Source organism: Hemitrygon akajei, chromosome 8 (assembly GCF_048418815.1).
Source record: "Hemitrygon akajei chromosome 8, sHemAka1.3, whole genome shotgun sequence".
In the NCBI taxonomy this organism is placed as follows: domain Eukaryota; kingdom Metazoa; phylum Chordata; class Chondrichthyes; order Myliobatiformes; family Dasyatidae; genus Hemitrygon; species Hemitrygon akajei.
Genome location: NC_133131.1, coordinates 92,851,160 through 92,863,923, shown reverse-complemented (window position 1 = coordinate 92,863,923; position 12,764 = coordinate 92,851,160). Strand labels below are relative to the sequence as shown.

At 43.9% G+C, this 12,764-nt stretch overlaps 1 protein-coding gene across 2 annotated transcripts in view; it reads left to right on the top strand.

Annotated features, from left to right (window-relative positions):
* The window catches only part of glcci1a (glucocorticoid induced 1a), a 220,902-nt gene that overhangs the window by 131,348 nt on the left and 76,790 nt on the right, over nucleotides 1-12,764 (top strand). For both annotated transcript variants that reach the window (XM_073054167.1, XM_073054166.1), the window contains one exon: nucleotides 3,366-3,482. In XM_073054167.1, coding sequence (XP_072910268.1) covers nucleotides 3,366-3,482 — 117 coding nt within the window. The remainder of the gene's footprint in view (nucleotides 1-3,365; nucleotides 3,483-12,764) is intronic.

Below are 12,764 nucleotides of genomic sequence, written 5' to 3'. Positions count from 1 at the left end.
CCAGCATCTGTGGTCTTTTGAGACACTCTTCTTGGTGGCTTATTTCTCCTGAAATATGAGTTCAATTTGTGTCTGTGATATGGTTTCTCACAGTATGAATTCGTCCAGTCCATCCCAGCATGTCCTCTTCCTGCTAAGACCAGTAGCTCAGTGTCATTTTTCTTTAATGGTGGATTCATAGATTGTTCACAGTGGAACCAGATAACTAATAGCAGGTAGAGATGCAGGTCCAAATGGCTCCCTCTGCTGTAAACTAAAACAGTTCTAATGTTGATGAATACAAAGTGAAATGTGTTTGACTGTGAAGTATAATGCGGTGAGCAGTGACAGTCTCTGAGCTCACAGTGGATACTGATCACTAAACTAGCCCTTGAAATGGAGAAAACTCGAGCAAGGGGTGAGAGATGGACCATTTGAAATTGAAAGCTGGCTGGAAATTGGCAACAGAAGTGAGGAAACATGAGTGTTCTGCATGACATCAGGAAGCAGCACCAGTCAGGCCTCCTATCCTGAAAGACCTCTGTTCCAATCTCACAGTTTCTCCTTCTTCACCATCTTGTTCTATAGCAAAATCTCCTGAGCCAGAATTTCAAACATCTTGCTTGATAATTGTGCTTTCCTTGCCACCGTGGCAGACAGGCTGCTCAACAGTGCAAGTTCATTTCCTGCACTTCTGCTGTTAATTTCTCCACTCCTTCATACAGCAACGAGAAAATTCCATTTGTCTTCATCTTCTACCTCTGCAACCTCTGTGTTTAACAATTCATTCTCTGTAATTTTAGGTGCCCAATGCATCTTTCCTCCCCTTTTACTTTAGGCATTCTAAAAGAACTGTTCTGACACTCTGGTCCTTTTGCCTTTCCACCAACACCACTCCCCTTCTCACAGCACCTTCCCATCCAACTGCAGAAGGTCCATCATCAGCCCCCTTTACTTTCTCTCTGCATACAGGCACCAATTTCCTCCAGATGATGCAACAATTTAGTTCCAGTTTATTGTACTGCATTTGGTGTGCAGGATGTGGTCACCCATGTTTTGGAGAAAGCAAACATATTGCATGATTTTTCTCTCATCTTAGGAACTTCTATTTGGTTCCCCCTTTTAGGCTTGCTGCTGACATCAACTTGGTTATTCTTTGGCACTGACTGATCTTTTTTTTCAACTTTCTCCACTGCTATTTGAGACATTAAATCCATCTTCCCCTCTGTTTTACCACAGCTCTTCCCTTTAGTTCTTACTGCACCTCCCCGCAATTTAAAACCTTTTACATCTGTCTTTATTTTTAGGATATTGGCCTGAAACTCTAGCTGTTTTCCTCTCTCTCCACACATGCTACCTGATCTGCTGAGTAATTAAAGCAAATTCCATTTTTATTTAAAAGTTACCTTATTTTATTTTGTAGATAATTCATCTACTGTACCTTGCTGTATAAACTAATTATACATTGTGCAATTGTCAGTTATTTCCACATCCAAGTGAGGCCTGCGCACCAGGGAATTGCATTCTTTATGCATAATGAACTGTTTAGTGAGTGTTCGGTGTTCTATCAGAAGACTAAACAAAAAAGGACAGTCTGACTATTGTAGGAGCTGAGTACATGAGCTAAGGCTAGGCTTAATGGTAAACCAATAAACATTGATCCACAAATGGCCTTACTGTTAATTCAGTCACCAGGGATCTTCCAGACAGCAACTTCAGACAGGACATAGTATGATCAGGGACATAGAGACTGAAGTGTACTAGTCTTTACTGTCTGAAATCAATGCAAATTTCATCACATTGTTTGTGGAATTCTTGAAATATTCAAACAGAGCCTTCATAATTTGGGAGTCTCAGAAAAAAGGGCCTTCACTCAGCCACCTGAAGCTGTGAAGGAAATTTATAAAAGGTTGTGGTTGAAGTTAAAAGATGGTTCAGTAAACTGTCTCGATCCTGATTATCGTAAATGGGCAGGAAATTTTCCCTTCTGGGCTCAGAACATTGCTGAAGATCTTGTAGGAGGAATTAGCTTAAGTAGTTTATGTCCAGTAAACCTGATACTTAGCAACTGAAGATTCTAAAATCAGCAAAATTGGCTGGCAATAGTATTGACCAATTTATTGGCGTTCTTTGCAGATGTAGCATGTGTTATGGATACAAGTGTATTGGTTGATATACTATAAATGGATTTCGAGAAGGCATTTTAATGAAGCACACATCAAAAGTTGTTGCAAAAATAAAATCTCATGATGTGTAGATCACTTGTTGGATTGTAGATTGGTTGGTTAACAAAATGCAGAAAGTGGGTATAAACTGGATGATAAAATGTAATAGTGGGAGGTTGCCACAGGGTTTGATGCTGAGACCTCAATCTTTTACAAGTTTCAGTATGTTAACAATGTGGAGAAATGCACCAGTGGTGTATTGCTCAATTCACTTATGATGTAAGTCAGTTGTGAAGAGACACAAGGAGACCAGAAAGGCATATAACTAGGTGTGAGTGGGCAAACTTCTGGCGAATAGAGCATAATAATGGAAAAAGTAATAAAGAATCAGATTATTCACAGGTTACCTTGCATGCACTTGGGATTTGGGCAACACGATAATACAGCTAGTTGAGGGGTTTCTCGCTGAGCTAGCGGCCCAGATTGAGTTCAGACATCTGTATGGAGATAGTGTTTTCTCTCTGTGATTGCATCCTCTAGGTTCTCCAGTATCCTGTTAAATCCCAAAGATGTGCAAGTTGGTAGGTTAATTGGTTATTGTAACTCACACAGGCACATGGTAGAATCCGAGAGGGAATTTGACAAAGTAAAATGGGGTGGGTAGGTGGTTGGTAGTCAGTTTGGATTCGATGGGCTGAATGGCCTGTTTCTATTCTGTACCTCTCTCTGTGACACTGAATCTGGGGAATCCAGCTGAGCCCATTCAGGTAAGTGGGATAATTCTGTTAAAGAGAGGGTTCTGATCCATTCTGGTCAAATCCTTAGGTAGTGATGATTTTTCAGTGGCTTGATGTTAATACTATTAACATATTGCACTTGCATATGCCTCGGGTATCTGCCTAGTAGAGGCTTATACCTAGTTTATAGCGACAAACATGTCCACAGGGTCAGTGATTTCAAAGTTCGAAATAAATATCATCATATACAACCCTGAGATTCACTTCCTTTTTGGCATACACAATAAATCCAGAATAAAATAATAACCATAACAGAATCAATGAAAGACCGCTCCAACTTGGGCGCTCAACCAGTGTGCAAAAGAGAATAATCTTCCTCGTATATGCTGTATGCTCTCCACATTTTATCTTATTGTCGATATTTGTGATAATGGAGTGTTTTCAGAGATTTTTATTTTGTGCTTTTGCTTTGTATTCATTACAGCAGATTGCCAAACTAAGGCAGCAGCTCCAACGCAGTAAACAAAGCAGCCGGCACAATAAGGACAAAGAGCGTCAGTCTCCACTGCATGGCAATCACACTGCTATCAATCAGTCTCAGGTAAGCTGTACGTAGACAAAAATAGATGCAATTAATTGCATTCTTCTTTTGTTTGTGCAGTCGCTTCATGAGACAACTTCTGTACCCGTTGGCGTGTTTTGTGTACGGCAACTTGTTCAAATGAAGAGATGTTCAAAACAAAATATGTTATAAGCACATCATAGATTAATCAGCAGCTTGTTGAATCCTGTGTTAATCTGTAGAGTGGGAGTTATCAGCAATTTTGATGAATAGTTCTGACAACACTGTTCAACAGATCTTGTTGGATTTGTTAACAGTCTTATTTTTCAAGCTCACAACTAGATATCCTGTAAGATGCCACATCTGATTGGTTCTTTATATTTGTTATTAACTATGATGTAGATATGCATTTTTTAAAGGTGAAGGTAAGAGTACTGAGTGCTTAAGCATTGAATCATAATTGCCTTTCAATTTCAAAGCCATTTTGGTCAGGGCAAAGCAAAAGGGTTGAAGACCCATGCCCTCTTCCCAGAAGAAAATGGACAAACTCTTATTCACCTGTTTCTCCAAAACCGAAAATTGTGCATTGTAGACTATAGCTATTACTGGGAAAGGATCTGTCACAAGAGCAATGATCAACTGAGAAATGACTATTTCTTCGAATGTTTTGATGCTTTGAAGCCTATGAAAAGAGAGGTGTCTTCTCCTCAGAGAGCACAACAAAATGATCCACTGTGTCAGAAGTCGTTGCTGAAATGGTGTTTTAATGTGGCATCATAGAACATTGAAGCACATGGGCTTGTAACATTTTTTCTGTCTTTTAAGAGAGTATCGTTAGCCTAAGGCTATGTTTGCATATTAATGGATTTAAGTACTGGTTTGGGAAACAAATTTTGATATAGTGTTCATGTTTATGATTCAGATGGTGGTTCATTCTGAGTAATTAGTTTTGCGAACTGTGTCTGCAGAATATTCACATGGACAACCTGGTACCAGTTCATTGACCACAAAAGCCAATACTTATGCAAACTTAAATAATCCATTTATCAACGGGAATTTCTTTTCTATGAACTTACCGATAATTCTGAAGAGATGCACGTCAACAAAAATTGTTGCTTAAGTTTTAAATAAGTTGAGTGAAAAAAATTGTTGGAAAATCCATTATTGTTGAAAATTAATTACTATTAAATTATGTATTAAAATGTGATCTGTTTGGTACACAAGCACTCTAAAGGTATATCATTCAAGTTAGATATTTAAATATTGTTAGTTAAAGCTTTTGACTGCTTGGCTTTCTTTAGTAAAAATATGCTATTCCATGGTTGTTTTTAAGGTGAAATGTCACTGTATTTTTATCATACAGTGCCAATGTGTAGATTAAGATTTATTTCTAAGCAATATACTTCATTGTCATTTAGCTCTTATGCATTGTGAATTTCCTCTGTGATTAATTAGATATACCCTTAATTAGATCTTTCTCTGGATTAATTTTCTATATTACGGTGGAGTACACTAATACTAGACTGAAGCAGGAACTAGCAAACCTATAACTGGCAGCATTCACCTGGTCGTACATAGTTTAACAGTTTGGTGGCAGGGTTGTGAAGAAGAGCTTGTTCTAATATCACTGGCATATGTCGGGAAATTTGTTGTTTTGCAGAGGATGGGAGTGGTAAGTTCTAGGTCCCATGCTAGGGAGTAAATTTCCATATAAATGAATATAATTGTTTTAACTCCAACAAAAGCTAGTGAAATATTAATAGGATTTAAATACTGGTTTGGGAAACAAGTTTTAATGTAATGTTCAAGAAGGTTATGATTCACATGGTGGTGCATTCTGAGTTGCCAGTTTTGTGAACTTTGTCTGCAGCATATTCACATGAACAATGTGAATCCACTTTATTAGGATGGGCCACGCATTAGATTACTCAATATTGTTCTTTATACTTAATGCAGATTGTTACTTACCAAATATCTACTACTGAGTAGCTACTGTTCTGTTATTTAAGAAAGGAAGTGGGGATAATCATGTGCTAGAAAGAGATTAGACAAAATTGGCTTCTTTCTTTCAGAGCTGTGGAGAATGAAGAGAGACCAGAGGGATATAAAATTATGAGTGTCATAGACGGCAATGATAGACAACTGATATTTTTTCCTCAGGGTCTATATGTCTAATATTAGAGAGCATGCATTTAATGTGGTGGGAGAGTTCAAAGGTGATGTGTGGAGCAAGTTTCTTTTTACACAGAGATTTTGAGGGTGGCTGAAATGTACCACCAGGAGTGTTAGTAGAGGTAAATGTAACAGATGTTTAAGACTGTGCAAAGAATGGAGAGATGTAAGCAATGTCTAGGCAAAAAGGATTAGTGGAGACAGGCATTTAGCTACCAGTTCAGTAGTTCAGCACCACATCATGGGCCAAGGGAACTGGTCATGTGCTGTACTGGTCTGTGTTACGTGTACTATGTTCTATGTGTCTCTTCTTCAAGATTTGTGGAGAAAATGATGTAGTGTTTGCCCATTTTAGGTAGTATGTGTTTACTTGCAGAAAAGCATAAGGTGAAGTTAAAGAAGCAGAAGTTTAAAAACCGCAGGGTTGTTCGTTAACTATGAAGCATTAATTGCATAAATATTAGCACATTTCAGTCATGACTAATTGAAATATATTAACATGTGTAAGTTTTGCTATTGAGTTTAAGGCCTCTTGTACTGAAAGAGAAAGATTATAGTCTGGGACTCTTTTCCTAAAAGTAGGCGTTATTGTGGTGTAGATGTTCATTAACAATGATGGAAGCAATAGAATAACGAAGTTGGAACGCTCACTTTCAGCTCTGAGACTTGGGTTCATCTCAGGTGGGCATATAGGAACTGATGAACATTTGTCCTCTTTTAATGCTTTATTTGTTCAACCAGTATAACCAACAGCATAAAATTGCACCAAATGACTGCTCATGAGAAGCTGGTTGATATGATATAGAGATACTACCCTGCTGTAGTAATGGGATCTCTGTGATAAACCTTTTGTGGGAGCGCTTAACACAAGTCTTGACACAGATAGGGATGGAAAACGTGCTGTATTTCCTCATTGTTTTTACGTTGACACTTATAACTTCTTTTCAGGTAAACATTAATTAATGTAAAGAAATAAAAACAGGAAACTTAGATTCAGACTTCCTTTGTTTATGAAAGGTTTCTATAACATAGTAAACCTCTAAAATGCAGTTTACTATTGCACATAAAGATTTGTCCCTAGCTTACTGAAAAAACCTTTCCCTTTGGGAACAGGTATTCTTTTCATGATACAGAAAAGTCAGTTTAATCTCCTAGAAACTTCCTACTTATAAAGTGCATATTTGGTCACCAGAATAAATATGGCTATAGTTGTACAAGCTGGGGGGGGGGGGGTTTGGAAATTAATCACATTTTGAGAGAAAGCACATGATAGAATTTATTGAATTTGTTAATTCAGTCCAACTTATGTGCAAACAGATACAATCCCTAGTGGATTCCAATGTTGTAATATCTTACTTTTGCTCCATTCTACAAATTCTTTATTTAAGTGTTGATTGAACTTTTTTGGTGAGCTAAGATTCTGGTTGGCTTTATTCATATCAAAACTATAGAAAGCAAACATCTGAAAAATAAGTTGCAGATGCTGGGAACGTAATGCAAAAATAGAAAATTCTGGAATGCAGAACCTCAAAAGGTTCTCCAAACTGAAATATTGACTCAGTTTCTGTTCCCACAGAGGTGGCCTAAGTCGCTGAAATTTCCAACATTCATTGCTTACATTTTTTGAAACCATAAAGAAATTAATGAAATCCAATGGCTTTAGAAAGTTGCAGAATGGTTATAATACTGTGTACCCAGACTCATTATTATTCTCCATGTACGTCTTCTTTAAATTCCAAATACATTGTGTGCTTGCTGACAATGCTATTAATATGTTTTAAAATAATTATCACACTTCCTTCAGGAAGAATGTTTGCCTCGCTTCTTCAGTGACATTTGCTAAAGAGCATTCCAAGTTGTAATGCCAACTCTGCAGTTTAAATCCTGTCCTTTACATACATTAAGATCTGTGGTGAACTACATATACCTGTCTGGTCACGCCCCCTGCTGACTGCTCCTGTGGCTCCTCCCACAGACCCCGGTATAAAGGCGATTGAGGCCTGAGCCCGGCCCTCAGTCTCCAGGATGTAGTATGGTGGTCAACTACTGCTTGTTCTTTCTTCCAGTCAATAAAAGCCGATATCTCACCTTCACGTCTCAGAGAGAGTTATTGATGGTGCATCAATTTTATTGACTGGAAGTTTTAAAACATGGAAAGCATTTTACGTCCAGAAAAATTGGATTTGGACCCTCAAGCCCCTGGAGCAGCTCTTGCCTTTGAACTCTGGCTTGCATGCTTCCAATCATACTTGGAGGAGGTTAGTGCAACTGAACCCGCTGTTATGCACAGAATTCTCCTCTCGAGGGTCACCCTGAAAGTTTACTCACTTATCAGGGACCTGTCGACCTACCAAGGGGCACCGGACGCCCTCAAAAGACAGTACCTGTGGCCGGTGAACACCGTCTATGCAAGACATCGCTTAGCAACGCGACGACAGCGGCCTGCAGAGTCGAGCGCCGAGTTTCTCCGAGCCCTACAGACACTCGTGCGAACTTGCGACTGCAAAACTCTCACGGCGGAACAGCATGCGGAGCTCCTCGTACGAGATGCCTTTGTTACAGGGATCAGGTCAGTGTACGTGCACCAGTGGCTGCTGGAAAATGCCGATCTTACCTTACGCTCGGCGATTGAGATGGCTGACATGCTGGAGGCTGCTCTGCACAACGCTGACGCTGTCCAGCCGCACGATTCCCCGCCGGTTCCGTGGATACCTCAGACTCCGCCGCCGCCGGTTCCCGCGAGCGAATTTGCCAACGCCGCTGCCAGTCGCGAGTCCACGAACTCCCCGAACCCGACCACAGCTGCTGCCAGTCGCAAGCCCGCGTAGTGTTCCTTCTGTGGACTCGAAAAGCACCCCCGAAAACGCTGCCCGGCCCGAGAAGCGACCTGCTCCAGCTGCGGGAAGAAGGGCCATTTCGCCAAGGTCTGTAAGTCTAAACCACGAGTGGGGTCGGGCAGCGCTGCGTGCGAGGCATGGGGGCCGCCATCTTGCATGCTTGGATGGGGGCGGCCATCTTTGTCGGCGCCAACATGCCCCGCCCCCTACCCACCGGTGCTTACCGGGCACCAAGACGGCAGTTCAACTCTGGCCACCGTAACCCTCGACCAAAGCGCCCCACACCAGCTTGCAAGGTCAATGATGGACATCCTGGTGGAGGGGCACAGGACTAGCTGCCTGTTTGACACGGGCAGCACTGAGAGTTTTATTGACCCGGACACAGTGCAACGCTGCGGACTCGTGACATGGCCGGTAAGCCAGAGGGTTACCTTGGCTTCTGGGTCGTATTCCACAGACATCTGGGTGGGTTGTGTAGCGACATTGGTGGTGCAGGGCACAGAATATCGGAACTTTGCGCTACTGGTCATGCCTCAACTGTGCGCGCCTGTGCTATTGGGGCTGGACTTCCAGAGCCACCTCGAAAGTGTGACTATGGCATATGACGGGTCCCTCCCACCACTCACTGTCAGGAATCCTCAGTTTTGTGGGACTTCGTCATATACCCCGCTACTGACCACACACACACACCGACCCGCACATCCCACCCAGTACCATACCGACAGCTGCGCTACTGACACCACTTGCAGCCTCTCCACCCTCAAGATCCCTCCCCCACCGCTGTTCGCCAACCTGACCCCCGACTGTAAACCTGTGGCAACTAAAAGCAGGAGGTACAGCGCGGGGGACAGGGCCTTCATTCAGTCAGAGGTGCAGTGGCTGCTCAGGGAGGGGATCGTTGAGCCAAGCACAAGCCCTTGGAGGGCCCAGGTGGTTGTTGTTCAGACCGGGCAGAAAAATAGGATGGTCGTGGACTATAGCCAGACCATCAATAGGTTCACGCAGCTTGACGCGTACCCTCTACCCCGCATCGCAGATATGGTCAACCAGATAGCTCAGTACAAGGTGTACTCAACAATAGATCTGAAATCCGCTTATCACCAGCTCCCCATCCACCCAGAGGACTACCCCTACACCGCCTTCGAGGCGGGCAGCAGGCTCTATCACTTCCTGCGCGTCCCATTTGGTGTCACAAATGGTGTCTCTGTCTTCCAGAGGGAAATGGACCGGATGGTGGACCAGTGCCAACTGAAGGCCACATTTCCCTATCTGGATAACATCACCATCTGTGGTCATGACTGGCCGGATCACAACGCTAACCTCCAACAATTTTTCCAAGTGGCCAAAGCCCTGAACCTTACTTATAATAGGGACAAGTGTGTGTTCGGAACCACCCGACTCGCTATCCTTGGGTATGTCGTGGAAAACGGGGTCATTGGCCCTGATCCCGACTGTATGCGCCCCCTGTTAGAACTCCCTCTTCCCACCACCCTCAAAGCCCTCAGATGGTGCCTGGGCTTCTTTTCCTATTACGCCCAATGGGTCCCCCATTACGCAGACAAGGCCCGCCCCCTGGTCAAGTCTACCACATTTCCCCTCTCTGCCGAGGCCTGCGCGGCCTTCAGCTGCATTAAAGGGGACATTGCCAAAGCAACGATGCATGCGGTGGACGAGACCATTCCCTTCCAAGTAGAGAGTGACGCCTCCGATTTTGCGCTTGCTGCTACCCTCAATCAGGCAGGCAGGCCAGTAGCATTCTTTTCTCGTACCCTTCAAAGCTCTGAAATTCGGCACTCCGCGGTGGAGAAAGAAGCCCAGGCCATGGTGGAAGCTATTAGGCACTGGAGTCACTATCTCGCCGGCAAAAGGTTCACCTTGCTGACCAACCAGCGCTCAGTTGCGTTCATGTTCAGCAACCAACAGCGGGGCAAAATCAAAAATGATAAAATTTTGCGGTGGAGAATAGAACTCTCCACCTACAATTATGATATCCTGTACCGGCCTGAAAGGCTCAATGAGCCCCCTGATGCCCTATCCCGGGGAGTGTGTGCCAGCGCACAGCTCGACCAGCTATACGCCCTCCATGCAGATCTTTGCCACCCGGGGGTCACCCGATTTTACCATTTCGTGAAAGCCCGGAACCTGCCGTACTCCCTTGAGGACATCAGGACGATGACCAGGGACTGCCAAGTCTGCGCTGAGTGCAAACCGCACTTCTACCGTCCTGAAAAGCTGCAACTTACCAAGGCCACCCACCCCTTTGAGCGACTGAGTGTTGACTTTAAGGGCCCCCTTCCCTCCACCGACCGCAATGTCTACTTTCTCAACATTATCGACGAGTACTCGCGGTTCCCCTTTGCCATCCCCTGCCCCGACACCACTACCACGTCCGTCATAAAAGCCCTGCGCCAGCTCTTCACTCTGTTCGGATATCCCTGCTATATCCACAGTGATAGAGGGTCCTCCTTTATGAGTGATGAGCTGCGCCAGTACCTGCTGGCTAGGGGCATTGCTACTAGTCGGACCACGAGTTATAATTCCCAGGGAAATGGACAGGTGGAGAGGGAGAATGCCACAGTGTGGAAGGCCACACTTTTAGCCCTTAAGTCAAAAGGGTTGCCGGTCTCTCGATGGCAGGAGGTCCTCCCCGAGGCACTCCACTCTATCCGCTCCCTGTTATGTACGTCCACCAATGCCACCCCTCACGAGCACCTATTCACTTTTCCCAGGAAGTCTGCCACTGGGACCACCCTACCAGCTTGGCTGACATCCCCAGGGCCAGTGCTGCTCCGGAAACATGTGAGGAGCAATAAATACTCCTCGCTGGTCGAGAGGGTTCACCTTCTACATGCGAACCCCCAGTATGCTTACGTGGTCTTACCTGATGGGTGGGAGGACACGGTCTCCGTCCGCGACCTGGCGCCCACAGGAGCAGCAGACCACTACCCCGAACACTCCACGGTAACTATGAACCCTGTACCCGAGGTGACACCGCACACACCGAGCCCTACACAGACTCCTCACGACACTCCTATACCGGGCGTCTCGTACACGCATATACCAGGCGCCTCGCAGACACATGAGGGATCACTGACGCCTAGTGGGCTGACACCTCCAGTTAGGCCGGAACCAGCACAACCACCGTCTCCGGTGCAATCACCACCGGCACCTGTGCAATCACAGCCAGTGCTACGTAGATCGCAGCGACAGATTCGACCACCTGATAGACTTAACCTGTAAATATACTTGTAAGAAACTTCGCCCCATGGGGACTCTCTTTTAAAACAAAGGGGGGTGAATGTGGTGAACTACATATACCTGTCTGGACACGCCCCCTGCTGACTGCTCCTGTGGCTCCTCCCACTGACCGTGGCTTCTCCCACAGACCCCGGTATAAGGGCGATTGAGGCCTGAGCCCGGCCCTCAGTCTCCAGGATGTAGCATGGTGGTCAACTACTGCTTATTCTTTCTTCCAGTCAATAAAAGCCGATATCTCGCCTTCACGTCTCAGAGAGTTACTGATGGTGCATCAAGATCACACCACATTAGTGTGACGATTACAATTTACAGGCTGTGGTTTCTCTTGTCTCTGTATAGGCCTAATCTGTCCACTTGGTGAACATGGAAACTCCCTTGTTATTCTTCAAGGAGAAGAGGGGGAAGTTCTTGCATCCTACACAATATTATTTTGCAGATTGATAACAAAAGCAGTTGATTGTTGGGATCTTGTGTTGTACAGTCTGGCCAGAGGTCTTTTACAGGAGTGATATTGGGTCAGTTGTGAAGGAGTCCTGGGAAACACTGATGGCAGAAAGTGGCAAATTTTATTTGGAAGTTGTTTTCTGTTCCTTTTCATTTTGATAAATAACCATTTAGAATCGTAAAGATATCTGAAATATTCTCTCTTTAATTTCTCAGCTGCCTTTATGAAAGGCCTAACCTTAAGTTCTCTGTAATAATTGTGGTTGTACAGGAAGATTTCCACATCACAGTAAATAAAACATCATCTGTTACTGTTTCTTTCACAACTCTCTGTACCCCTTGCTAAATGAAAAGAAGTGAATAAGCATGGTTTAAATCTTCAAAGATCATAGTTTTTGAAATTTCGCTGTGCCGTTCAAAAATACTGAGTTTCAATCCTAGAGCTTTTGTTCAAACTCGCAATCAATTCAATTTAAACTTGATCAGTTGCATTCCACAGATTAGATTTCCGTTGCCCTGCCACAACAAGAAATGTGCATATCTTCAGTGGCAAACAAGCCCAAGACATTTTCAGGACCGAAGCCTTTTAAATCTTTAATTTTCTAATTAT